General features: G+C 36.3%; 2 protein-coding genes across 2 annotated transcripts; both read right to left on the bottom strand.

The window, feature by feature from the left end:
- Positions 1-1,478: 1,478 nt before the first annotated feature.
- Positions 1,479-17,265, bottom strand: LOC141333064 (plexin-C1-like). The gene is made up of 15 exons (XM_073838001.1): positions 16,384-17,265; positions 16,074-16,199; positions 14,390-14,524; positions 5,077-5,177; positions 4,873-4,960; positions 4,598-4,778; positions 4,057-4,159; positions 3,862-3,955; positions 3,421-3,459; positions 3,136-3,269; positions 2,868-3,047; positions 2,634-2,742; positions 2,202-2,372; positions 1,893-2,054; positions 1,479-1,732 (listed from the first exon to the last, which is right to left on the bottom strand). The coding sequence occupies exons 1-15, from the start codon at positions 17,263-17,265 to the stop codon at positions 1,643-1,645; spliced, it is 2,595 nt and encodes an 864-aa protein (XP_073694102.1). The 3' UTR covers positions 1,479-1,642.
- A 1,429-nt stretch (positions 17,266-18,694) lies between these two features.
- LOC141332718 (plexin-C1-like) lies at positions 18,695-26,018 on the bottom strand. Its single transcript, XM_073837686.1, has 15 exons — positions 25,137-26,018; positions 24,919-25,044; positions 24,649-24,788; positions 23,046-23,141; positions 22,823-22,931; positions 22,571-22,730; positions 22,354-22,456; positions 22,180-22,273; positions 21,979-22,008; positions 21,744-21,877; positions 21,474-21,653; positions 21,183-21,291; positions 19,296-19,466; positions 19,056-19,211; positions 18,695-18,949 (listed from the first exon to the last, which is right to left on the bottom strand). Exons 1-15 carry the CDS (start codon positions 26,016-26,018, stop codon positions 18,863-18,865), a joined length of 2,577 nt encoding a protein of 858 aa, XP_073693787.1. The 3' UTR covers positions 18,695-18,862.
- Between the last annotated feature and the right edge of the window lie 1,066 nt (positions 26,019-27,084).

The following is a 27,084-nucleotide window of genomic DNA, read 5'->3' as shown; positions in this document are numbered from 1 at the left end:
AACAAACAACTTGTTGTTACCAACTACAAAGTCCTTAATGTCTCCATCAAAGTCATGTACATCACCGCAAATGCAATATTTTAAAAGTACAAGTATTCCAAGTAAGTGTCTTCCCATCTTATTAAATAAGTAAATAAGCAGTTGGATAGGCCTATAAGTGTATTTGATGACGAGATCTTGTCACAGTGATCAACTGCGCTCAGATGCGTAAGGGTGCAGTGGGTGGATGTGAAGTAGAGCTGTGAGATTAGGGCGGAGGTCTAACAACAACACATACATTTTGATTTCTAAAATGAAGACAAACTTGCTAAACAGTTACTTGAGTGAAAGTTCAAAAATAAATAAAAATAGTAATAAAATACACAAAATTAAATAAAAAAAATCACAGCATACATCTGTATATGTAAAAAAAAAATGGCTATTAGTTTTGGAATATACTACTACTTCATTAATTGATGATGTTATATCAAGCAAAATTAACTACCATGAAAATTATTCATTTAACTTTTCGGTTTAAGCAACACATGACAAAAATATATGACTATTAATAGCAGTCTCTCAATACTTTTATTTGTATCACTGTCTGATGGATTGTGTCGCAAAGCATGAGTTGTAATTGTATGAGAGTGTCTCTCTGAATTTGTACATCACTCTTCATTTTTTGTTTTTTTGTTGCCTCTCAAGTGTAGATAAATTTATATTGTTGTTTATGGTACTGAACAATTGCAAGCAGGAAGTTTTGGTAAAGATGTAAATACCCAGCTTGTTTATTTTTGTATTTTCTGAATGTACAGAATAAAAAAGTGTCAAAGTAATGGTACTCCTAAAATATTACAACTCTGTGCACAGCAACCACTATGAATATTGGTGAAATGTGGCTGTTAGATGCATTAACCACTGTGCATATGCAGGAAATACCATATCGCAGCAAAAAGTGTTAAGCATTCTGTGCTTGATGAAAATTAGGACTCTTCAAGAAAACAAGGCGTTATTTGTGATACATAACGTTTTCTGATATGTATGTCAAGTTTCATTTAAGTACAGACCAGACTCTTTTAATATTTTGGTATGTTTATTTGTATGTAAGCTGTGTACAAGTATAAATATTTAAGTCCCCTGCAGAAACCAGTTTTAAAACTTTTGATAATGAATAATGAAATGAGTTATTAATGACTTGTTAAACATTTTGACCATTGAAAATTTCTTAATGCCCTAAAATAGCTTAAATATATATTCAACTGAAGTATTAAACGCTACACAATGGCAAGAGAACAGGGTCGTCTACAAGTTGTTATATCAGAATAATGCATTTAATGTATCACTTCACAACATTGGACACATGACAGTAACAGATATCATTTGCTTTTGCCTTGACTACATTTTTAAATAGCTAATAATGTTGCTGTTGCACAAACCATGGTCCCGTTCACCCTCTCAGATGGCTACCTTCTAAAAGTCAGTATCCTTAGGTAGAAATGATTTGCTAATGATATGAAAAGCCCCATCCTGCAGGTTGGTGCGATTGGTTACATGTTTGTGATGGAAGGAAAAAGGGGCAGTTTCAAACCATGCTTATATAATTTAATAATATGCTTAAATACAGTATTTAATTTTTTTTTCTCTGAGTGGTTCTATTGCTCCTTCATACTTGGCCAGATGGGTTCTGTGGACTGATGCAGAAATAGTTTGTACTTTCTCCCATCCTGAGAACATAAGTATCCCCAACGCCAATCTTGAAAAGACAACGAAAAACATGCCAGAGTTATGCCCTACATCTCATAAAGTTGATAAGATTTTAGATTTAGCAACAATTATCAAGTCAAACTGACTTCTTCCCATAATTGAGAATTAACGTTATAGTTGCCATTTTAAAGAAAATAAAACATACTTACAGTGATTGAGTCCACTGCAGTGACCACTCCTGAATCTCCTTTAATCGTACAGATAATGGCATTGGACTCAATCCTCTCCAAAACACACTGATACTGCTGATCTCCATGTAGACCCATCACAGTCACCTCCCTCATACTCAAATTCAACATATCTGTATTTTTCTGAGAAACAGAGAAATCAATTTGTGCCATCTCTGCACAACTGCACATCAAGTTCTTTCACTAATTTCTCTATATCTTTTATTAAATGTCATAAAATGGGCAAAACTTCAAATAGTATTGGTTTTTTAGAATTTAGTCATTCTTTACCTGAATGTTCACCTGCAGATTATTGGCCACTGGAAAGGTAATAAATCGAATGAACTTTGGATCAGGCTTGTAAAAGAAATAATCCACACAGTTCACAGTGGTGTTCCCAACAGTCAACAACAATCTAAACTGACCACTGCCATCATAAGGGTGGGAGTGAAACCACACATCCTGAGAAAGAAAGATCATGAAAATAGGACTTTATTATATTTGACATGCTCAAGATGTTACATTTTAGCCACAAATATGTCTACATCTACACATAGCATTTAAGAATTATATAAGCAAAGTAATGATAATATCAGCCAACTTAAACTCATAATTTGGGCTATTTAACTGTATTATGATAAAGTGCTGTGAGCTTCAAGACTGGTTCCTGTTTGAGGTTAACATCAAATTTTAGCTATTGCACAAGTAGTAAACACATCTTACCCCTGAGCTTGTGCTGTATTGTGTTTTCAGCACTTTATTGGAGGGAAGAACAGTAACTGACTCCACTAATTCCATTTTGCTGCCCTGAACATGAATCTTCCTTCCACCACTGCATCAAAAATATACGATGCAGTTTTATCAATTTTATCAAAAGCAGACTTTACATTTGTAACTTTAAACAAACATGTATGCAGTTTGGAAGTTGATCAGACAGTGTCTGAAATGGTCTCTTACCTGTTCCAGGTGACTGTGGGCTTTATTCCAGTGCAGCTGGGCTGAGAACTGTAAGTGATGATGCTGTTACCATGACAACGATCGTCAGGAGTAACAACACACACTTTTGCTGTTCCTTTAGTTTCACTGGGAGGAATGTGGAACCTTAAAGAGTCACTGGAGTGATCGAACACTGGACATCTGAAGGAAAACATTCATACACAGATATACAGTATCATTTATCTGAATCTACAGTCATTTATATATACAACTAAACAAAGAGTCTCACTCTTTAGAAATGCAGTTTAAATCCCCTTGAATACGGATTTTAGTGACAGATTCCAGGTTTCTTCCTCTTAATAAAACATTGTTTCTACCATGGAAAGAAACCCTTTTCGGTTCCAGAGAGAGAATCTCTGGCTCCTACAGGACACATACAAAAACAGGCTATACAAATTATGCAAAAATTAAACATTTTGTTTGAGTGTTTGAGATCCAACAAACTGTATTTTAAAGGATATTAAATGACCTTTAAAACAAAATCCTCAGTACTGAAACAGTATTTGACACTTACTTGGTAATCTGTCTCAGAGAGTAGATCTTTGCATGCATCCTAAAGAGTAGAGAAAGAGAACTATGAATTGTTCATCTACTTCCTAAGTTCTCAGTCAATGCATTGATATTTCATTTGTTCAAACTTAGAGTTATATATCTAGGTGTATCTCATAAGAGCACATCATATCAGTGTCAAATTTCACCCCAAAATCCAAAAGAATGGATATTGAGAATAATATTTTATTTGGCATAAAAAAATATATTTGTAGGGCTATTGGGATATTTTACATTAGGGTTAAGTAACATTTATTTCATGACCTTTAGGAACACTTCCAACTCAATTTCTCATTTTTTCACATCTTACAAACATAATGGGCAATTAGTGTTGAAATGAAAAACAACAAGATATCAAAACATAAATACTGTAAGTACAGTGTTTGCGAGTGTCACATTGTCTCACCTGTATGTTTAACTGTGGTCCAGGCCCCTGTGTCCAATCACAATGCTGGAGGGTAGAGGACCAGTGACACCCAGCTGAGATACACTGAACACACCTGCATTTATTTAATGTTACGCACATTAATTTTCACATTATGATAATTTTAAATACAGGATTTAGCTGTTTAAAACTTTTATAGACTGTGCATTTTCTCACTGTGTATAAGAAGCACTTGATGAATGTTCAGTGATACTGAAGCAGTTCCTGAGCATCAGCATCTCTGTGATTTTCTGATCCTCAATAGTAACTGTAGCAGAAACTCTTAAACCTGAACAGATTACCAAAAAAGTACAAAACATTTACTACATTGCTCTTTGTATACAATGGGTTATAATCACAAATTAAACCCAGTCAGGTTGATTACTAAAAAAATACTGTGTACCTTACAGTTTAGCTGTTGAGTTGGTTAAGGTTAATGAGGGTAAGAGGAAATTACACTAAGATGTGTGGGTATTAATAGTTCGAACATGCATAGGTGCACTGTGGTCACAATTTAGACAGAACTTCATTTCCTTTCTACAACATACAGACACATGCATATTTAATCAGTGTTCAGAAAGAGATCAGGCAAAAATCCTTTTCTAGTTTAAACCCTATTTTAATTCTTATTTAAAATAAGAACTTTTTTACAGGCACCCTAGAGACACAGAAGTTTGTCTACACTCCCACAATATATACATTTCTGTATAGGACCAACCTATAGTATGTAGTAGCTTGTTAGAAAAACTACAGGAGCAGTTTGGGAAAACTGCAGGTGGATCAGACCCATCGCACAGGTTTATGGTTCCTGTGCTGAAGGTACATGAGAAGGTCGGATTTCCTGTGCTCTCCAGACTCAAGGAAAGATGTAGAGTTATCTGTGTAGGAGAGGGCATTGACTGGTCAGGAGAATTTGCTTAAATGTTTTCAATGCAATAAAAATGGTTTTATTTGAAGGTAATATAATAATACCTTGCTGGAAAATTTATATGCCCAAACCTGAAAAGAAACCAGTTTCTGAAGAGAGTTTTTTGGGGTGGTCACCCATGAAGATTCTGAGCATTCCTCTTGAGTGGAGCATCTAGACAAGTAGAATTATATGAATTCAAGTTATACTAAGTTGCACATGCTAATGAATGTATGTTTAACTAGCTAACATATTAAAATCTATGTGAGTGAAGCAGATGTCAGGCTGACCTGTGTGAGTTCACACACCAGCCGCAGATAGGATCCAAAGCAGCTCTGCAGTCTTTCAGAGTGCTGTATTTAGCACATGAAACCACAGAAACTCTTCTCAACTACATCAAAAACATGAGCAGAAATAGCCAACAACATGAGTTTTCTAAAAAAAAAAAAAAAAAGTAGAAAATCGTGTAATATATGCTATGTTTGATGGCTTTTGTCAGAAATAACAATTTCTGAATGTTGAAATATTTATGTAACATATAATATATGTTTGAATATTTGTAAACTGATGTGTTGACCTTATGGAATTAACAAGAATTTGCATATTTTTATTTAAGATTATGCATTATTAACTGTATTATGAATGTGTCTTATGAATTATTATACAGTATTTATATAATTATTTATCTTTTTGAGAATATGTATTCAATGCCCTAACAGTTTTACACTGACTGACCTCTTGAGACATGACAAGAGACTGTATGCTGTTGCTATGTACAGATCTGGCCATTAAAAATGCGTCTATTTTCACGCGGCAGCCTGCAATTCGGCACGCGTGGGCACGCGTCCTGCCGCAGCGGCTTTTTTAGATTTTTTTACAACGTTGTTGCACTTCATATAATATCCACCAGGTGGCGCAAGGAACAACATTCTGTAGCCAAACACCATGGCCAGCTCTAGGGGGCGGTGGTCACAAATACCAGTACAATAGTTCAATGATTCCTCTTTCCTGAAATTATGGTTCAAACCAATAGCAAAAAGATAGCCTATTCATAAGCAGGTGCAGTTGTATTGTTATTTTGTTTTCTTTCTTTGTTTTCCTGACGAACATTTATTAGACTGCATCGGAAACAGAAATGTTAATTTCGGTTATTTTATTTCTCCAACCGACAACTGACGTAAACCGCTAAATTCGTTTTCAGGGATTAATTATACACAAGCAAGAAGCAGCATAAACATCAGAACCTCACGTGCAGAGCTTATGCACAGAGAAAAACCCAACAAACCTATATATAATAATAAATAAAATAGGCCCACATAAGAAATATATGTTTTTCTTTTCTGAATGAATAATAATTTAACAAATTAATAAGTAGCAAGCCTATATGCAGAATTTTAGGCAATTTCTGTGATGCGCCCTTAAACCAGCATCTTGTTTCCATTTTTTTTTTTTTTTTACAAATAGCCTACACGTTTTTTTTTTTTTTTTTTTTTTTTTTATTGTGATTGTACACAAATAACAGAAATATGTAAAATATCATAGTTTTAAGCAATGCCGTACTCTTGAACGAGTATTGTAAGCTGTATCCACTTTATTAAGGGGAAAAAAACCAAGTGATCCTGACGGCACCGCAGGCAGTTAAATAACTCGACAACTTTCACCTTCACAATAACATACATTATATATTTCAGCGTTTTAAAGCAACATCAAATTAAGATATGCATGTTTAAGAGGTAGTTCGTCTTTTTCTTTTTCTAAGATACACAATTTTAGATACACTGACAATTAATTTGAGTAGAGACAGATAGAAATGGGAAGGATAAATATAAACTACAGTATTTTTGCGATTTTGGTGCTTAGAAATTTATTCTAAGCGGGCCGCGGGCGAATAATATAGTTAATATAGCGCGGAGCGGGTGGATGCGGAATAAAACCTCGTGGAAGCGGGACTGGAAAAGCACTTTGTTATATCCTATAGACTATTTAGATACTTCATCATCAAGCAAAAATTTATTCATAAGCAGGAGCAGTTTTATTATTATTTTCTTTTATTTTTTTCCTGTTGAACTTTTATTAGACTGCATTGATAATAGAAATGTTAATTTCTGTTTTTTTTTTCCAAAGGACAACCGACGCGTTTAGTTATTATTAACGACAAGATTGTGTTAAATTACATTTAAATTGAAACGTGGCTGTGACACATTAATAACAGTTAAATTCGTTTTGAGGGGTTAATTGTACACAAGCAAAAAGCAGCATAAACATCAGAACATCACGCGCAGATCTTATGCACAGAGAAAACCCAAAAAAGCTGTATGTAAAATAAATAAAAATGCCCATATGCGAAATATAAATTTCTTAATGAATAATAATTTAACAAAACGAAATAAAATAAAATTAATAAGTAGCAAGCCTATATGCAGAATTGTAGGCAATTTCTGTGACGCGCCCTTGAACCAGCATCTTGTTTACATTTTTTTTTTTTTTACAAATAGCATACACATCTGTTTTTTCATTGTGATTGTACACAAGTAACAGAAATATGTAAAATAGCATAGTTTTGAGCAATCCCTTACTCTTGAACGAGTATTGTAAGCTGTATCCACTTAATTAAAGGGGGAAAAAAACGTGATCCTGACGGCGCCGCAGGCAGTTAAATAACTGGACCACTTTCACCTTCAGAATAAAATACATTATATATTTCAGCGTTTTAAAGCAACATCAAATTAAGATATGCATGTTTAAGAGGTAGTTCCTCTTTTTCTTTTTCTAAGATACACAATTTTAGATACACTGACAATTAATTTGAGTAGAGAGGAATAGAAATGGAGAGGTTAAATATAAACTACTGTTTTTATAGAGTTAAAAATTAATTAATTTATTTATTAGTATTATTACTATTATTATTTTGATTTGTTTTTGCGATTTTGGTGCTTAGAAATTTATTCTAAGCGGGCAGCGGGCGAATAATATAGTTAATATAGCGGGAGCGGGTGGATGCGGAATAAAACCTTTTGGAATCGGGATTGGAAAAGCACTTTATTGTTATATCCTGTAGACTATACTTCATCATCAAGCATGGGCGTCGGGAGCAAAAAAAATGTGGGTGGGTCCTCCCCCAGAAAAATAAATACTTTAGTATATGCCATGTTCTGTAGTCTGGTGCCTTTTATTTAATGTTTTTACACAATGCAAATACTCCATATTTACAAATATTACAAAAGACGGCTGTTCTGCAACATTTTCAGTGGCGTAAGTGATAATACGAGTAACACATCGTTTTTGACGCGGGAGACCCGAGTTCGCATCCGCCTTATGGTGAAATCATTTTCGAAATCGTCTCCCTTTTCACTTATATCACATCGGAAAGGCATTTGTTTATTTGTTAATTAATGAAATAATTGAAAAGTTGAAATAAAGTATCAACTAGGGTTAGGTCACCTACCGTAAGTGTATCTGAGCACTATACTGTACTTTTAGGAGTGTTAATAATTAATTTTATTATTATTATTATTATTATTGTCTTTAGATTTGTTCTTGCATTTTGATGCCGTACATTATTATGACGCACTGCCCATGCAGTTTTTTTTTTTTTTTTTCTTAAAAACTAATTGAAGTGAAAGGGAAGAAACCCATGTAGATTTGGCCTAATGTCCATAAATACTATAGCCTAGTATTGTATCCTAATATAGAAAATAATTTAGACAAATAAACAGAAGGCTCACTTTTGAAAACAATAAAGCTTAGCCTATATGACTGACAACGAATACAACAATTGTTAAGTATCAAAAGTGCTCCAGTGAGTTATGCAATTTTTTTCCACCTTTTTTTCTTTTTCTTTTTTTTTTAAAGTGGAAAAGTAGTTCTTCTATTTCGGAGAAGTTCATTAAGTCTGTCTCTTAACAGCTTCCAGTCACGAACTGCGGGTACTCCGACCAACGATCAGTAAAAGTTTTTTTTTTTTTTTTTTTTTTTTATTCATCTTTAAACAGCTCCGATTTACATCATTTTAGCCTGGAACTAGGCTTAAGTCTGTTCTGGGAAACCAAAGGGAAGTGTAGTTTTTTTTTAATTTTTTTTTTATCAGTTTTCTGAAAAGTAGCCGTTAATGAGGCATCAGAGTTAAGCGGCATGCAGTATAAAGAGCGAAATGTTTATGAATGGCAGAGTGGGGGTGGGGTGTTGAATGCTGTCTGTTGCCTTGTTGTAATCAACATTTGGAGACTTGGGGGTGCTGGGGGCGGATTCCGACTGCATTCAGTTGCATTTCGAATTCAGCATTCAAATGCATGCCAGGGAGAAGGGGAAAGCTTTCCTCACACGCTCCACTTTTTTCAAAACATTAGTGTCCAACCTGACACGCGGGTCAGTGGATAAACAACCCGAACCCGACCGTTTTCAAATAACCCACCCGCAACTCGGACCGCAGAATAAAAAAAAAAAATATTGTACCCGACCCGCCTCCTGACCCGTATGTTTAATACTAAAGTGATTAAGCTGTGGAGATGCAGTCTGAAATATCCCGACATCAGAAATCCATTGGTGTACAAGCTAAAAAATAAAATTAAAATAAAACAATGTGTCCTGTTGTAAAGTCGTTGCCGTATTGTTGTGTATGAAGTTCAGATGTTATTATTTTAAGAAATATATATGTTTTAGGATTCTCCTTATTTTTGTTTTAGACATCCATCAATTACGGTGAATAAAAAAAATTCCGCGCTGGTGGAAACAAGACTTTCGCTTCTACTTTTGAGACCGGTGTTCTGACGTTTTTCTAAAAAAAAAAAATGAATAAACCTGATTAAATTTGGTTTAATGAATAAACCAACCTGCGTGACATTAGTAACCCAGAATTATTTGAGATATTTCGTTTTGAGTTAAGAAATTGTTTGCCTATATTAATTGTTATAGAAATTAATACAATATTAAATAATTATACAGGCGATGCTGTATATGCTAATGCTGTCTGTGCGCAATGTAGACAGCTTTCACAAGTGTTTACATGTATTACATGTTGGCCTACTTCAAATTAAATAGCCCTGCAAGAAACATTTCATGCATCCCACAATCTTGTCCATTGACTGACCTTCTTTTTTTCCCATTATATTTGTATTATTCGTTTGTATTCGTTATTTTTTCCTTCATTTTGATCTCGTTACATAACATTCTGAATGTAAATGATACTGTAAAGGTGCTATGACTGGGGTTTTTACTGAAGAGTGAATCATTCACATAGTTTCATTTGGAAATAATTTATCGTCACACAGTAAAATAGGCCTACATTCCTTCTCTTAACTAAAGAATTGAACATATAAAATATGAATTGAACATATTTTATTTTGTTTAGTCCAATTAACAGACTAGACTATATAAATATTAAACTGTTTTACTGAGAAATGAATCATTCACGTAGTTTCATTTGTAAATGAAAACATCATGTATCGTCACACACGGGGATAAATACAATCAAAAAGTCAAAACGTAATTGGCATAATTGTCAGACGTTAAAAATAAATAGCCCTAACCAGGTATTGAAATAATAATAACCTATAATAAGAATAAATAATAAGTGATTTAGAGCTATCTACTTTTTTCTTTATTGTGAATCGCTTAACCTAAATAACTTTATATATGCTATTTGGCATATATTTAGCAAATATTGTGAACTACAATTATGCCAATAAAGTTTTGACTTTATGATTGTATTAATGCCCGTGTGTGACCATACGATTTACAAATGGAACGTGAATGATTCACTCGACAATGAAACACTATAGCCTATAGGTTATAATTAGACTAAAAATGAATATATGCCATATAGTATAATCAAAGCTTTCATGGCATGTCAGCATTTATCATTTAGATTCGGAATGTTAAGAGATCGAAATTAAGGGGGACATACTGAATATAAACGAATAATACATTTATTACAGAAAAAAAGGATCAATTAATGGATAAGACTTAAGGATGCATAAAATGTTTCTTGCAGGGCTATTTAATTTGAAGTACTTATATGTAATAAATTCTTGATAAACTTTTGAATGCTGTCTACATCGCGCACAGACATTCGCATATACAGCATTGCCTATTGTTAATATATAACTTAATATTGCATTAATTTCTATAACAATTAATAAAAACATTTCTTAACTCAAAATAAAAAATATTAATAAACCTATCTCTGATAATCCTGGGTTATGGTTACGCAGGTTTGTTTATGCATTAAACATAAGGATGTCGTTACCTCGACAAAATAATCTTGTGGCCACGACATAATATGACATTCCCAGGAATTAATATCTCGTGGCAATGACAAAAAGTAATATGACGTTCCTACGAATTCATTTGTGTGGCCACGACAAACATAAGTGAACCGAAGGTGTCCCCTCCAGGTTACCGTACCTTTTAGTTTGCAGCAATGTTTTCAGCCTGCTCCAGTCCAGTGCGTTACATGACTGCCCCCTACTGATCATGTCTTTCCTATGTCATTGTATTTTCCGTGTTCCTTTGGAATACACCGGCGTCACGCGAGACCACTTTACTTCCCGCGCGCATTTTAAATGGCCAGATCTGTAGCTATGTTATTTTCGTACATTTGATCATATCTATCTTCTTTGTAAATGTGCCTTTTTAAAGTTTGCGTTGGTGGGCAAACATGCAAATTAATAACGCCTTTGGTTACAAGCTGAGACATGAGTAATGTGTTCTTAATCAAAATTAGACATATAAGCGACCTATAGACTTCCTGTCATATCTGGTTTTAGGGTATAAGAAGTGCTAACCCTGCACCACTTGCAGATCAGAGACTTCACACTTCTTCTTTTTCTCCGTGCTTTATCTTTTACTCTGATACTGGGTGCACCTAGACAGTCTAATATTTCTACAAACCTGATTCCAAAAAAGTTGGGACACTGTACAAATTGTGAATAAAAACATAATGCAATGATGTGGAAGTTTCAAATTTCAATATTTTATTCAGAATAGAATATAGGTAACATATCGAATGTTGAAAGTGAGACATTTTGAAATGTCATGCCAAATATTGGCTCATTTTGGATTTCATGAGAGCTACACATTCCAAAAAAGTTGGGACAGGTAGCAATAAGAGGTCGGAAAAGTTAAATGTATATATAAGGAACAGCTGGAGGATCAATTTGCAACTTATTAGGTCAATTGGCAACATGATTGGGTATAAAAAGAGCCTCACATGGGCTCAGGAATACTTCCAGAAAACATTGTCGGTGAACACAATCCACCGTGCCATTCGCCGTTGCCAGCTAAAACTCTATAGGTCAAAAAAGAAGCCATATCTAAACATGATCCAGAAGCGCAGGCGTTTTCTCTGGGCCAAGGCTCATTTAAAATGGACTGTGGCGAAGTGGAAAACAGTTCTGTGGTCAGACGAATCAAAATTTGAAGTTCTTTTTGGAAAACTGGGACGCCATGTCATCCGGACTAAAGAGGACAAGGACAACCCAAGTTGTTATCAGCGCTCGGTTCAGAAGCCTGCATCTCTGATGGTATGGGGTTGCATGAGTGTGTGTGGCATGGGCAGCTTACACATCTGGAAAGGCACCATCAATGCTGAAAGGTATATCCAAGTTCTAGAACAACATATGCTCCCATCCAGACGTCGTCTCTTTCAGGGAAGACCTTGCATTTTCCAACATGACAATGCCAGACCACATACTGCATCAATTACAACATCATGGCTGCGTAGAAGAAGGATCCGGGTACTGAAATGGCCAGCCTGCAGTCCAGATCTTTCACCCATAGAAAACATTTGGCACATCATAAAGAGGAAGTTGCGACAAAGAAGACCTAAGACAGTTGAGCAACTAGAAGCCTGTATTAGACAAGAATGGGACTGTCATGACTCTGGACTGTGTTCCCTCAGCCACCTGAGGTCGCTGTTCCCCTTGCACTGCACTCCCCTGATCGTTCACATCTGTCTTGTCATCAGCACTGATTACACTCACATCTGTTCACAATCATCTGGACTATAAGAACTCTCACTTTTCACTCCTGTTTCATGGCTGCATTGTCTTTTGTTTTGTCTGTATGATTTGTGTTCCTGATTCCTGGCCTTAGACCGTGTTCCCTGTTTTGTTCAGTTTGTGTTTCAGTTTATTACGTTTTTGTGCCGTGTTGGCCTTTTGTTCTGTTTATTGTGTTAATAAATCTCTTACCTGCATTTTTGGACCCTGACCTCCGGTATCCACGTGACAGGGACAACATTCCTATCAGTCCCCAGACGTTTGCAGACTGAAGAGGGGATTCCACACAGTGGTAAACATGGTCTTGTCCCAACTTTTTTGAGATGTGTTGATGCCATGAAATTTAAAATCAACTTATTTTTCCCTTAAAATTATACATTTTCTCAGTTTAAAGGAGAACTCCGGTGTGATATTGACCTAAAGTGTATTGAATCATGATACCGAGTGTGAACGTACCTTGCATATTTCATCTCGGTTTGTGTCCAGCTGTCCGAAATCTGGGGTCAGTTAGCCGATGCTCACAACAGGCTGTCTATGAGAGTGAACAGGGCATCGGAAAAGCCATGTAAATAAATCACTGTTTTACGCCATTTACGAGGCACAAAGTAGCTCCACACTTCATCGGTAGACTTCCTAGGGCCCTGACATTTAAAACGAGACATTGAGAACTCAGAAAAAGCACCGGTAGTTTATTTACAAGAAGATTTATACAGACATCTTCCACCAGGAACAGAGCGGTGGCCGCCATCTTAAATGTAGTCACGATAAGTCGAGTGTCGAGCACGAAGGAAACTACAACCTGATACGTTGATAACCTGATAAATTCATTGGTGCTCGACACTCGATTTATCGTGACTAAGTTCAGGATGGCGGCGACCGGATTTTCTTTTCCAGGTACTGTCTGTATAAATCTTCTTGTAAATAAACTACCGGTGCTTTTTATGAGTTCTCAATGTCTCGTTTTAAATGTCAGGGCCCTAGGAAGTCTACCGATGAAGTGTGGAGCTACTTTGTGCCTCGTAAATGGCGTAAAACAGTGATTTATTTACATGGCTTTTCCGATGCCCTGTTCACTCTCATAGACAGCGTGTTGTGAGCATCGGCTAACTGACCCCAGATTTCGGACAGCTGGACACAAACCGAGATTAAATATGCAAGGTACGTTCACACTCGGTATCATGATTCAATACACTTTAGGTCAATATCACACCGGAGTTCTCCTTTAAATATTTGATATGTCATCTATGTTGTATTCTGAATAAAATATTGAAATTTGAAACTTCCACATCATTGCATTATGTTTTTATTCACAATTTGTACAGTGTCCCAACTTTTTTGGAATCGGGTTTGTATTAGACTTAGTTCTCTCAGATTTGATTTGATTTAGATTTAGATTTGATTCGATTTATTTTTGGCCTTGAATTTAACTTAGATTATTAATATTGTGATTCTTGTTATTGCTGTTATTTTTTTAATTGTGGCATTAATTTTATACTCAAAAATATAATTGTGTTTTAAAAAAACTTTGAATGAATTTCTAACCTTTTAAATCCCCACCCGTCTGACCTGGAATCAATAATTTTTTTGCATCGTAAACTTAACTCACCTGTTTCCTCAGAGCGATGTAGATATGTTTGAAATCTATTGGATCAAAGTGCATTCTGGGAAGCACTGCTCGTTCATCATCATATTTGTACAGCACTGTTGGACAGCCTGGTGTGAATTTTTCATCCAACACAAGCTAGAAATCAAAACAGTATCATGATTTAAATGTAGGCAATCCTTGTAGACAAATGTCTTAAAGGGAATAATTCAGGTTCAATACAAGTTCATCTTAATAGACAGAATTTGTGATATAATATTGATGCCATAACTAATTCTGACCAATCTTTATTTGCAAACATGTAGTTATTACAATGAAAGTGAATCGGACCCATTTTTAAAGCAGAAAGAACACATTTAATTTGTAAAGGAACTTAGATAAATTCTTGTTAAAACTGTGTATTATTTAAGTTCTCATTACTTTTTTTTAAGGTTAAATGTGTTATGCTTTCATGTCAGTTAGGTAACGAAATTGGATATAACTTTTCACAAAAAAAGATTAGTAAGCCTTTTTCACATGCATATGTCTATTGGCTGTACGTTTGAAACAATGCATATTTTAACATTATCTTAAATCATTTCTGTTATAAATGCCTCACTCTAACCCAGAATTTCCTGTTCAAAGCACAAACATATGTAAAATAAATATTGTGGTAGATAAAAATGTCACAACTGATGTTGAATGAGCAAAAAAAATGAGTTAACAGTCACAATAAAAACTAGCAATATTTAATAATAATAGTAATAAACTGCTTATAAACGAACAATTTAAAAGTAATGCTTAGTCATAGTTCCAAAACAAATACTTTTCTGAATGCATTCATATAGATTTTAACCTAAAAAAACATATGTAGAAAAAAAGTTCATATAGCCAGCTTGAACGCTTCATGCCAGGACCAGCTAGGACTAAGACAAAGTTTTAACAACATTTATTGTGCTTAAGACCATTGAAAAGCCAGGCATTTACTTTTCCTTCATGTCTTAACCTGCTGGATGGACAACTGTTTCTTCCCACCTAATGCCAATGTGACATATCCCAATCAACGTCACACCATGTTTGTTCATTTAGGCCAGAGGAGAACTGGTTCCCCATCTGAGCTTGGTTTCACCCAAGGTTTTTTGTCACTATTGCCTTTGGCTTGCTTAACTCTAAAAGACACTTAATCAGCTATATGACGACACTGGCAGTATTGGATGAGAACAAAACTTGAACTGAACTAAGCTGATTAATGATACTATTTCCTCTGTAGAGCTGCTTTATAGCTGAATCAAATTTGTTCATAATTGATGGATTTTGCAGCATCGACACTGAACTGAATCAAGCTGAATAGTGGCACTACCGTCTTCAGAAGAGCTGGTAGAGCTGCTTATCGCTGAATTGAACTTGTTTCATAATGAATGTACTTTACACAGTTATTGAACTTAACTGAACCAACACTGAACTAACTGGAGCTGAATAATGACACTACTGTCTTACCGCAGCTGCTTTATTGCAGAATTTGGGTTTGCCTCATTTTTCAAGTTTGCATTATTTTGTTACTGTTTAATCTAACAAAGAAACCACTTGTCATGTTTGCAGTACCCAAACCTCTTCTCGGTTGGATTACCTGAACTTGATTCTCTCAAACTTTGTTAAACTTTTATTATTTATAGATGTAAACTAGTGAAAAATAAGATATGAGGCAGACCTTTATGAGTTGGCCATCACTGGTTCCTATGAACAGCACAATCCGGGATTCAGTCCTCATTGCTGCCACTGCTGACATTGAGCTGTACTTGAACACCACAGAGAACGGCTGAAGTTCACTACCACTCTGCAACAGACACACACACACACACACACACACACACACACACACACACACACACACACACACACAAAAAGAAAAAAGAATCTTTAGTGACTTTAATCTTTATGATTTAAGTGAATATTACAATTACATTTTACCAGTGTCTCAGTAAGGTGAAATGTTTGAGCATATATTTGCAGTTTCCAACCTCAGAACCACATAGATTTTCACCATTAGGGCAGAACCCCTTCACACGGCCTTGAATGTTACTGATGTCGTACAGAGCCAGCGTGCTGTTCTCTGGATCCTGCTGATTCTGCGCACTGAACACACCTGCCCAAATAACATTGTTTGCTGAGGGAATAATGGTGGAGGCAATGAGCACAGGACGAACTTTATCACTGCAGCATCGGATTGTTGCAGCCTGTAAGGATTTGAGGATTTCTATCTTTTTTCCTTTGGAGCTGTTCATCCACAGGACGAGCACTTTCTCGTAGTCAGTCTTTGCATTGAGAAATAAGTAGGATTCTGAGGGCGAAACTCTCTGGAATCCGTCAACAAACTCCACATCTCTCACAGTGCTCTGAATGATGGCCTCTGATCCTCCCGCTGTTTTTGAGAAAATCCCACCTGGTTGAGACTGTAAAGTGTTCCACAATGTAACAACGGAATATGTGGTATCTTGAGATTCTGCATCATTGTCCTTTTTCCCAACTAAAAGGTACCTTCCGGCTATGAAGGCAACAGATTTCTCATTCTGTTGTGGTCCTACCAATATATCACTTTCATAGTAAATACTGTTTGTAATGTCATTTATATCAAGAACTTCACAATGTCCATTGTTAAATGTTCCACACGTTATCAAGGTGCCGTTGGCATCAAAAGGCACCAGAATGTTAACTCTAGTGATGTCTTTCCTTTTCTCCTCATATAGATCATGTCTCATCTGATGAAGTCGATGGTCAGTAAGAACAAATAGCGTACTGTTACCAACTACAAAGTCCTTGATGTCAGAATCAAAGTTGACCACATCACTGCAAATGCAATATTTCCAAAAAAGTACAAGTATTCCAAGTATGTATCCTCTCATCTTGCATATATCTGATGAGCAGTAGAGGTTTAGAGATCTTGTCACAGCGATCAACTGAGCTCAGTCACGTCCACGGGTGAAGTAGATAAAAAATGAAAAGTGCAGCTCTGAGGATGCAAATGACTTCCGCACAACACACCAACCAACTGACTGAGTTGAGGGTGTTGGTCCACAAAGTACAGAGAAAATTTTGCTGGGTAGTATCAAACTTTGCGAAAGTTTACCTTGCAGAGTGCAAGTAAAATGGTTGTTTAATTGTATTTTACATTCACATTTTTTAAAAGTAACAAACCTTAAATGTTTTAATTAACCAATGCAGTCAAGAAGAATGAGATCTTTGGAGTTAAATATGGAAATAACATATTCAGACATCCCATCCTGCAAAAACTAATTTTAATAGATTTTAATAGATTAAATAGAACAATTTTGAGTATATATTTGAATAATTTACAGTACACACATACACACAAACCCAGCTTTTTTTTTTTTTATTATTATTACTGTCAGTTTAAGTTCCTACTGATTTTGCAAAAAAGATAAGCCAAGGATATCACTGATCCTAAACTGAAATTGCCCACTTTATTAATTTTCTAAATGATCAATTGTCCTGCTCTGGATAGACAGCCATGATGACTGAGGATTCTTTCAAGGCGGCCATGTCATGACGAGTCTCAGAATTAACGTCCATTTCGTAGAGAGGCTCAGGGGTAGAAAATGCTACAAACACTGGGCTTATGACCCTCAGTGTAGGTCATGCTAGAATCCATTGGTGCTCAGGCTTCTAGGGAGGAGTGCCCTCTGGTGGATATACAGGGCACTCCAGCTGATGGTAATGACAGCAGGAAATTCTGTATCACATGTCAAAAGTATTCAACAACATTAGTTGAAAATGAGAGATTTTAGTATATTATATTATATTAAAAATCAGATCAGAAATGGACCTTGATGTGACCCCTCTCCTTAGGTTTGTGGTCTGATGATTTAAGAAGCATGTTTGTGAGATAATGTTACGTGTTTGTTCATTTGAATACAGACCAGACTATAATCGATTTTTTTTTTTGGCATTTCTTTATTAATAAATATGCGGTTTAATGCAGTATATGGATAACAGTTATCAGATCAATAACAGCAAAATATTATTGTGTAGGTGTACAGTGAAAGAAAATTCTAACCAAAGTCTTCAACAACAAAAAAAATGTACTTGCAACTGCAGACCTGTCCTCGGTAGGAATTTTGAAATTACTGTTTATACGGTGTATAATAAATGAGTAGATAACACCACCTGCTGATCAGCCACAGAATAACTGGCAGCAGATGTTTGGTGTAATCTCTTATGCTGAGATATTGTAGATGTAAACAACATTGTATCATATTTTTTCTTAGAAAGCTTAAATGTTTGAAAAGAGTTGGAGAACATAACATAAAACACATTGTGTTAATTAAAGCTGAACTATTAATTAAAAAATATATATATGTAAAAAGTAAAATTTTGCATAAAAACATAAATATAACATGTATAGAACTCTCTAGTATTTGGAAAATGAAATCACAGTTTTTGAGTTTTTGAGATGCTGAGTTATTTGTTTCCATTGCCCCTTCATACATGGCCTGTTATATTCTGTGAACTAAGGCAGAACAGATACTTTGTGCTACTCATCCCAAGAACATAATTTCCAACTGTGATCTGAAATGACAAAGTAAAGTTAGATTTACATTAAACATAACAGCAGTATTTTAAGAATTACCAAAAGTAACAGTTATTTAAAAAAATAAAAAAAAAACAGACTTACAGTGAGTGAGTCCACTACTGGGACTGATTTTCCTTTAATCTTACAGATAATGGCATTGGACTCAATTTTCTGCAAAATACACAGATACTGTTGATCTCCCTGTAGACCTGTCACAGTCACCTCACTCATACTCAAATTCAACGTATCTGCCTTTTTCTGAGAAACAGAGATCCACAAGAGTAATTAGTCCCACAGTTGCCAGCTCAAATTCTAAGGGGCAGATCTTGCAGAAGTTTTTACCTGAATGTTCACCTGTAGATCATTGGCCACCTGTAAGGTGGTGAATTCAGTGAATTCTGGATCAGGCTTGTAGGAAAAAAAATATGCACAGTCCACAGCTGAGTTCTGAACATTTAACAACAATCTAAACTGACCGCTGCCACCATAAGAGTGAGAGTGAAACCACACATCCTAAGAAAAACAGAGAAAATAGAAAATATGACTCCAATACACATGAAGCTTTAAATACAAATAATAAAGGCGTTATGACATAAGGAATCAAATTATCTTTAAAACTACACTATGCATTGGTTGTGCTTCAGCTCTTCTCCACTAAGCGGATTAACAAATAAACAACATTTACTTGTTTTTTTTTTCAACTGGTAATTTGTGGGTCCCTGTTAAAATAAGCAGCATATGCTGGTTAGGTATGTTATGAGCCATGGCTGCTGGTTTGAGCTGGTTTAAGATGGTCCTTAGCTGGTCATGAGCAAGTTTAACCTGGTCATGGTCTGGTTTAAGCTGGTCTTTATCTTGTCATGAGCTGGTTTAAGATGATATTTAGCTGGTTAAAGCTGGTCCTTAGTTGGTCATGGTCTGGTTTAAGCTGGTCCTTAGCTCATCATGAGCTGGTTTAAACTGGTCTTTAGCTGGTCATGAGCTGGTTTAAACTGGTCTTTAGCTGGTCATGAGCTGGTTTAAACTGGTCTTTAGCTGGTCATGAGCTGGTTTAAGCTGGTCTTGGTCTGGTTTAAGCTGGTCTTTATCTTGTCATGAGCTGGTTTAAGATGATCTTTAGCTGGATAAAGCTGCTCCTTAGCTGGTCATGGTCTGGTTTAAGATGGTCTTTATCTTGTCATGAGTTGGTTTAAGATGATATTTAGCTGGTTAAAGCTGGTCCTTAGCTGGTCATGGTTTGGTTTAAGCTGGTCCTTAGCTCATAATGAGCTGGTTTTAACTGGTCTTTAGCTGGTCATGAGCTGGTTTAAGATGATCTTTAGCTGGTCCTTAGCTGGTCATGATCTGGTTTAAACTGGTCTTCAGCTGCTTTAAGCTGGTCCTTAGCTGGTCATGAGCTGGTTTGAGATGGCCCTCAGCTGGTTTAAGCTGGTCCTTAGCTGGTCATGAGCTGGTTTGAGATGGCCCTCAGCTGGTTTAAGCTGGTCTTAAGATGGCCCTTAGCTGGTCATGAGCTGGTTTAAACTGGACCTCAGCTGCTTTGAGCTGGTCATGAGCTGGATTAAGCTGATCTTTAGCTAGTCATGAGCTGGTTTAATCAGGGTCTTTAGCTGGTCCGAAGCAACTAGCTCCTGCTCAGGACCAGCACATCACCAGCTTAAACCAGCTCATGACCAGCTTCAAAACATACCTAACCAGCATTTTTTTTTCTCAACAGGGGTTTGTTTGAGGTTTTAAATGATCTATGGTCAACACATTACAGCTTCACACTCCACAGCTGTAGCTACTTTTCTCTGTGTACTGAAAAAGTATATAACATGACGTGACACCTATGGATAAACAGCGCATTTATCTTAACAGCTCAAAAATCATTTAAAAAGTCATTACAGTCTGTAGTGATAGTCTTGCATAGAGCGCTCCAAAATGGAGCGTGGCTGCAATTTGGGCAACACCAGAGTCCCGACTTGTGGACCTTTCCCAATCCCGCCCCCCTCTTTTTGCATCCTGATTCCTGTCATCTATACTGTCCTAGTGCAAAAACATGGCTCGTTTTCTCTTCCTTTTCATTGTGAAGGCACACTTTTGTTGATATTTGCATCATATACCATCATTAGAACCTTGAGACAAATTAGAATAACCTCATGCACTACATGTGTGAATATAGGCTTTTTAAATTATAAATAGCTGACATCTGTGTCAGATACAGCATGAGTAAGAAACACATCTTACCCCTGAGCTTGTGCTGTATTGTGTTTTTAGCACTTTATTGGAGGGAAAGACAGTAACTGACTCCACCAATTCCATATTGCTGCCTTGAACATGAATCTTCCTTCCACCACTGCATGAACAGATTAAAAACAATTTAACCATTAATACAGGACACTTATGCCTGTCTGCAGATCAATACTTTGCGATTTTTTTTTATACAAACAGCATTCTTGCAAATCTCATGACTAAAATGGTTTGTATGACATAAGATTCACTACTATGAGCAGGACAGTTGGTCTGAAATGGTCTTACCTCCTCCAGGTGACTGTGGGCTGTATTCCAGTGCAGCTGGGCTGAGAACTGTAAGTGATGATGCTGTTACCATGACAACGGTCGTCAGGAGTAACAACACACACTTTCACTGTTCCTTTAGTTTCACTGGGAGGAATGTTGAATCTTAAAGTGTCACTGGAGCTATCAAACACTAGAGAACTGAAGAAAAATATTAATGTATAGATATAGAGTATAATTTATCTGAATCTTCACATTCATATATACAACTAAACAAACACACAGCCTCACTCTTTAGAAATGCAGTCCAGATTTCCTTGAATACGGATTTTAGTGACAGATTCCAGGTTCCTTCCTCTTAGTAAAACGTTGTTTCTGCCATGAAAAGAAACCTTTTTGGGCTCCAGAGAGAGAATCTCCGGCCTCTACAAAACACAAAATATTTGACTCCATAAAGAAAGTCCGGTATGATAAATGAGAAAACAACTGTTGTTTTTAATTAAGTTTATAAGTGAATTGTTCCTACCATCTTAGATAGTAGATATTTACATGCACCCTAAAAAGACAGAAATAGAAAGAACACTGTGTGATGCATTTACTTCCTGAATTCACTTAGCCAACGCAATGATATTTCAGCCAACAATGCATTAATAACCACACTTAACTCTTTATGAAAGTTAATACACATATACTAAAACACTTGATTGTAGGTTACACATTGTCTCACCTGTATGTTTAACTGCGGCCCACTTCCATGTGTCCAATCACAATGCTTGGAGGAAGAGGACCAGTGACACCCAGACGAGATACACTGAACACACCTGCATAAATGCACATATTATGTGTTAATATAAAAGATAAACTCTGTGTTACCATTCTGCACTCTGATATTTTTTCTTACTGTGTATAAGAAGAATTTTGTGAATTATCTGTGGTACTGGAGCAGTTTTTCGGTGTCAGTGTCTCTGTGATCTTCTGGTCCTCAATAGTAACAGTAGCAGAGACTCTTAAACCTGAAAAGATTACTAAATGTTAGTGATTTTAAATAACCGTATTCTGACTACATAAATGTACTGTATAATAACACATATATACGATTTCTTTGAAGAAGAACCAACCTCCAGTATATAGTAGCTGGTCAGAAAAACTACAAGAGCAGTTTGGGAAAACTGCAGGGGGCTCAGACCCATCACACAAGTTTACACTTTCTTTAGTGAAGGCACATGAGAAGGCAGGATTTCCTGTGCTCTCTATGCTCAAGGCAAGATGTAGAGTAATCTATGCAGAAAAGAGGGCAATGGCTGGTAAAGAGTATTCTTCATTTTATTCTAAAAGATACAAACAAAAAACTTTTAGATATTAATGTCTACCTTACTAGAAGAATTCTCTGCCATCTGAAAAGAAAACAGCTGTTTCTGAAGAGAGTTTTCTGGGATGGACACCCATGAAGTATTTAAACATTCATCTTCAGTAGAACATCTAGATAAAAACAGCATCAACCAATATATCACTACAGAACCATTTATTATTGTAGATCTACCCTGACAGCATGTGTGATGTGTGAAAAATCACACGTTATAACGTCAGACTGACCTGTGTGAGTTCACACACCAGCCACAAAGAGGATCCAAAGCAGCTCTGCAGTCTTTCAGAGAGCTGTATTTAGCACACGAAACCACAGGCACTCTTCTTAGCTACAGTTCATAAGAAACATGAGCAAAATAAGACACATCTATAGCCAGCTTTTCCCTTTTGTTAAGAGGTTCTTATCATTCATTTCAGCAATATTTTTATCATCCTTTCCAAAAATATCTAATGTCTATTCAATGGTTTAGGAAAGAAATAAAAATGTCACTCAAACCACACTATTACAAAAAGTCTATGTAATGGAACTGAACTGACAAACACGTCATGGTACCTTATATCAGTAGAGCTATAACATGCAATAGACATTTAGTGTCATTTTAACTGAGTGTCATTTAGGTTTGAGTGACTTTTAATAAAACATTTCAAGCTTCAAATTTCACATTTTCTTCATGATTTCTGGTTTGCAGTCAGAACAACAAAATACAGTATCAATTTTAAGAAAGTGAGATGCTTTTTCCAAATTTCTTTGATCTTTTAACATACAAGAGGTCTTTTGTATGCTTAATACATCATGCAAGTTTCATAACTTAAATTGTCCTAATCATCAATAAAAAAAAAAGCATTTATGTAATAACCCTCAGAAAATGGCTCAGTTGAATCCAGGGTGCATAATTTGCATAAACACCGCCTCCAGAGCAAGACATCGACGAATAGTCTTCTTTTCACCATACACTGTAAAAAAGTTTTCACCACTTAAGTTTAAGTTCAACTTAAAAACTTAAGTTTAGCAGCTGCCTTAAAATGTTAAGTTAAATCAACTTAAGTCATTTAAACTCACAAGTTAAATCAACTAATTTTGATTGTCATAAGTTAAAATGACTTGTAGTTTTAAGCTAATTTAACTTAAAAATTAAGGCAGCTGCTGAACTTAGGTTTTTAAGTTGAATCTGGTGAAAACTTTTTACAGTGTAGGCCCAGCCCACTGCCGTTCTGTCGCTTAACGGCTGACACTTGATTACGCTGAATGCCAGTGTCAGGTGTGTCAAAAGCAAATAGAAATTACAATCACTGCCGCTATCTTGTCTTCACTGTATACAGTATACAGATGCGCGTTTGCTTTAGTCAGTCTTTGTACAGATATCAGAAGGTTCCCAGTGTAAAGAACAAGTGGATAGTTTCTTTTTAATGGCGTTCCGGATTGTGTCTGAGGACTGCTTGAAGTATTTTGATTTGTAAACGAGGCAGAGTGTCATGGAGAGTTCACAAATTTAAAGATAAAGCAGCACTACATCTAACTGCAGCTGCATCACAAACTGTAAGTAAATTATTTCATAATGCTTCGCCTGGAACTGACAGTTATTTTTTGATCATGTTGTCAAAACACTCACATGCAATAGCGAGGTTTAGACAGAGGGTCATAATGAGGGTTGAAAATAATATTTTTTCACATATTTGTGCAAGTGTTAACATTATAAGTAAACCTCAACATATTAAAATAATATAAAATTCCATGTATGACCCCTTTAAAAGAGCGAGGGAAATGTCCCATACATCGCCAGCGTATTCTATTTTTAAAACTGAGTATCAATTTTTATTTACTTTTTTAAACCTCACCTGATTCTTCAGAGCAATGTAGATATGTTTGAAATCTACTGGATCAAAGTGCATTTTGGGAAGCACTGCTCGTTCATCATCGGATTTGTACAGCACTGTTGGACAGCCTGGTCTGAATTTCTCATCCAAAACAAGCTAGAAATACACAACAGAAATTCAAATCATTAATTTTGACTGTAGTAGTTCAGATGCACAGCAGAACTGAAAAAGCATCTAGACAATTGAAAATAAATGCACATGTGTGTGAAATAGAAGTGAAGCAGACTTTTATGAGTTGGCCATCACTAGTTCCTATAAGCAACACAATCCATGATCCATTTCTAACTGCTGCCACAGCTGAGATTGAGCTGTACTTGAACACCACAGAGAGCGGCTGAAGTTCATTACCACTCTGAAACACAAGCAACAAAATTGAACTTTATATTAAACAATATGCATTTTACCTTGCAACATATATTCTATTACAAATGTGCAATTTCCAACCTCAGAACCACATGGCTTTTCACCAATAGCGCAGAACCCCTTCACTCGGCCTTGAATGTTACTGATGTCGTACAGAGCTAGCGCGCTGTTCTCCGCATCCTGCTGATTTTGCGCATTGAACACACCTGCCCAAATGACGCCCTTCACTGAGGGAATAACGGTGGAGGCGACAAGCACTGGACGAACTTTATCACTGCAGCATTGTATCGTTGAAGCCTGTAGGGATTTGATGATTTCTATCTTTTTGTTTCTAGAGCTGTTCAACCACAGGACAAGCACTTTCCTCTCATAGTCAGTCTTTGCATTGAGAAATAAGTAGGATTCTGAGGGCGAAACTCTCTGGAATCCGTCAACAAACTCCACATCTCTCACGGTGCTCTGAATGATGGCATCTGATCCTTCTCCTATTCTTGAGAAAATGTCACCTGGTTGAGACTGTAAAGTATTCCACAAGGTAACAACAGAATACCTGGTATCTTGAGCTTTTGCATCATCATCCTTTTTTCCAACCAACAGGTACCTACCGGCTATGAAGGCAACAGATTTGTCATTTTGTCTCGGTCCTACAAATACATGACTTTCATAATAAATACTGTTTGTAATGTCATTTATATCAAGAACCTCACAATATCCGTCTTTAAAAGTCCCACACGTTATCAGAGTGCCATTGTAGTCAAAAGGCACCAGAATGTTAACTCTAGTGATCTCTTTCTTTTTCTCCTCATATAGATCGTGTCTCATCTGATGTAGTCGATGGTCAGTAAGAACAAACAACTTACTGTTACCAACTACAAAGTCCTTGATGTCTCCATCAAAGTTGGCCACATCACTGCAAATGCAGTATTTCAAAAGTATGAGTATTCCAAGTAAGTATCCTCTCATCTTGCATATGAGCAGCTGAAGTCTCAAGATCTTGTCAGTGATCAACTGCTCTCAGACGTGTCCACTTGTGAAGTGGATGGAAGTGAAAGCACCATGGTGAGATGAGGGCGGAAGTGTAAAAACTACATAAAAAAAGTGTTAAGTGCAGAGGGTGTTGTGTTGAACTTTTTTCCTCAATGCATTCTAAAGTTGACCTGAGTGCATTTACCTACGTATTTAAAAGCAAGCCTAAGCACTATAAATTAATCAATGAAGATAGAGATTTTAGAGACAGAGAGTCTGTTTTTATGTTACGAATTGTGGTGAAGTGTGCCACTTGTGCTCAGGTTGTGGTTGTCTATTGCGCACATGAGTGTTTTTGGAGGAGGGACCAATGGCTGTACATGAACATTGTACACTTTGTAGAGGAAGTGGCAGTCTCAAAATAAATCAATTGTAAAACAGAGTTAGTTCAAAGTTAAAAGTTGTATCACACTTAATCATATAAATAGCTTATCACTGAATTGCAACAAATCTGAGTTCTTTGAATGATGCATCAGGCACCATAACTCTAAACCCATCGCACAACCAAAACCACAAGCTATGCTCTTCACTCTCAGAAAAAAAGGTACAAAAGCACACGTACAGCACTAATATATCCTTTATAGGTACCAACACAGGGCCGTGCAGAGACCTTTAAAGGGGCAGGTGCTCAAAGTATAAAAAGGGCATCTGAAACAAGGCATTAAGAGCCCCTCGGGTCCATCACCTCATTGTAGGCATCCAGTTACTTATGTAACAAGTAACAATGTCATTGTCAGAGTTCTACCACAGCAAGATCCACCAACCACGCCCCCTGAAGACACACACACATGTTCACTGTCACCTAATTACTAATTACTCACCTGGATCCAATCAGCTCCCCTATATATACCCGGACAGATTCATTCCTCGTTGTCTGATCTACCGATCACACCCCTGCATGCTCTTCCCGTGGACTCTATGGTTTCCTGGTTCCATAGTTGGAATTACTTACCTGAACGCTGGACATCTCAGATAAGAACTCTTACCTCAATACCTGCTTCAA

Source organism: Garra rufa, chromosome 4 (assembly GCF_049309525.1).
Source record: "Garra rufa chromosome 4, GarRuf1.0, whole genome shotgun sequence".
Classification (NCBI taxonomy): Eukaryota; Metazoa; Chordata; class Actinopteri; order Cypriniformes; family Cyprinidae; genus Garra; species Garra rufa.
Note: the sequence above shows the minus strand (reverse complement) of the source record. Positions and strands in the feature narration are given on the sequence as shown.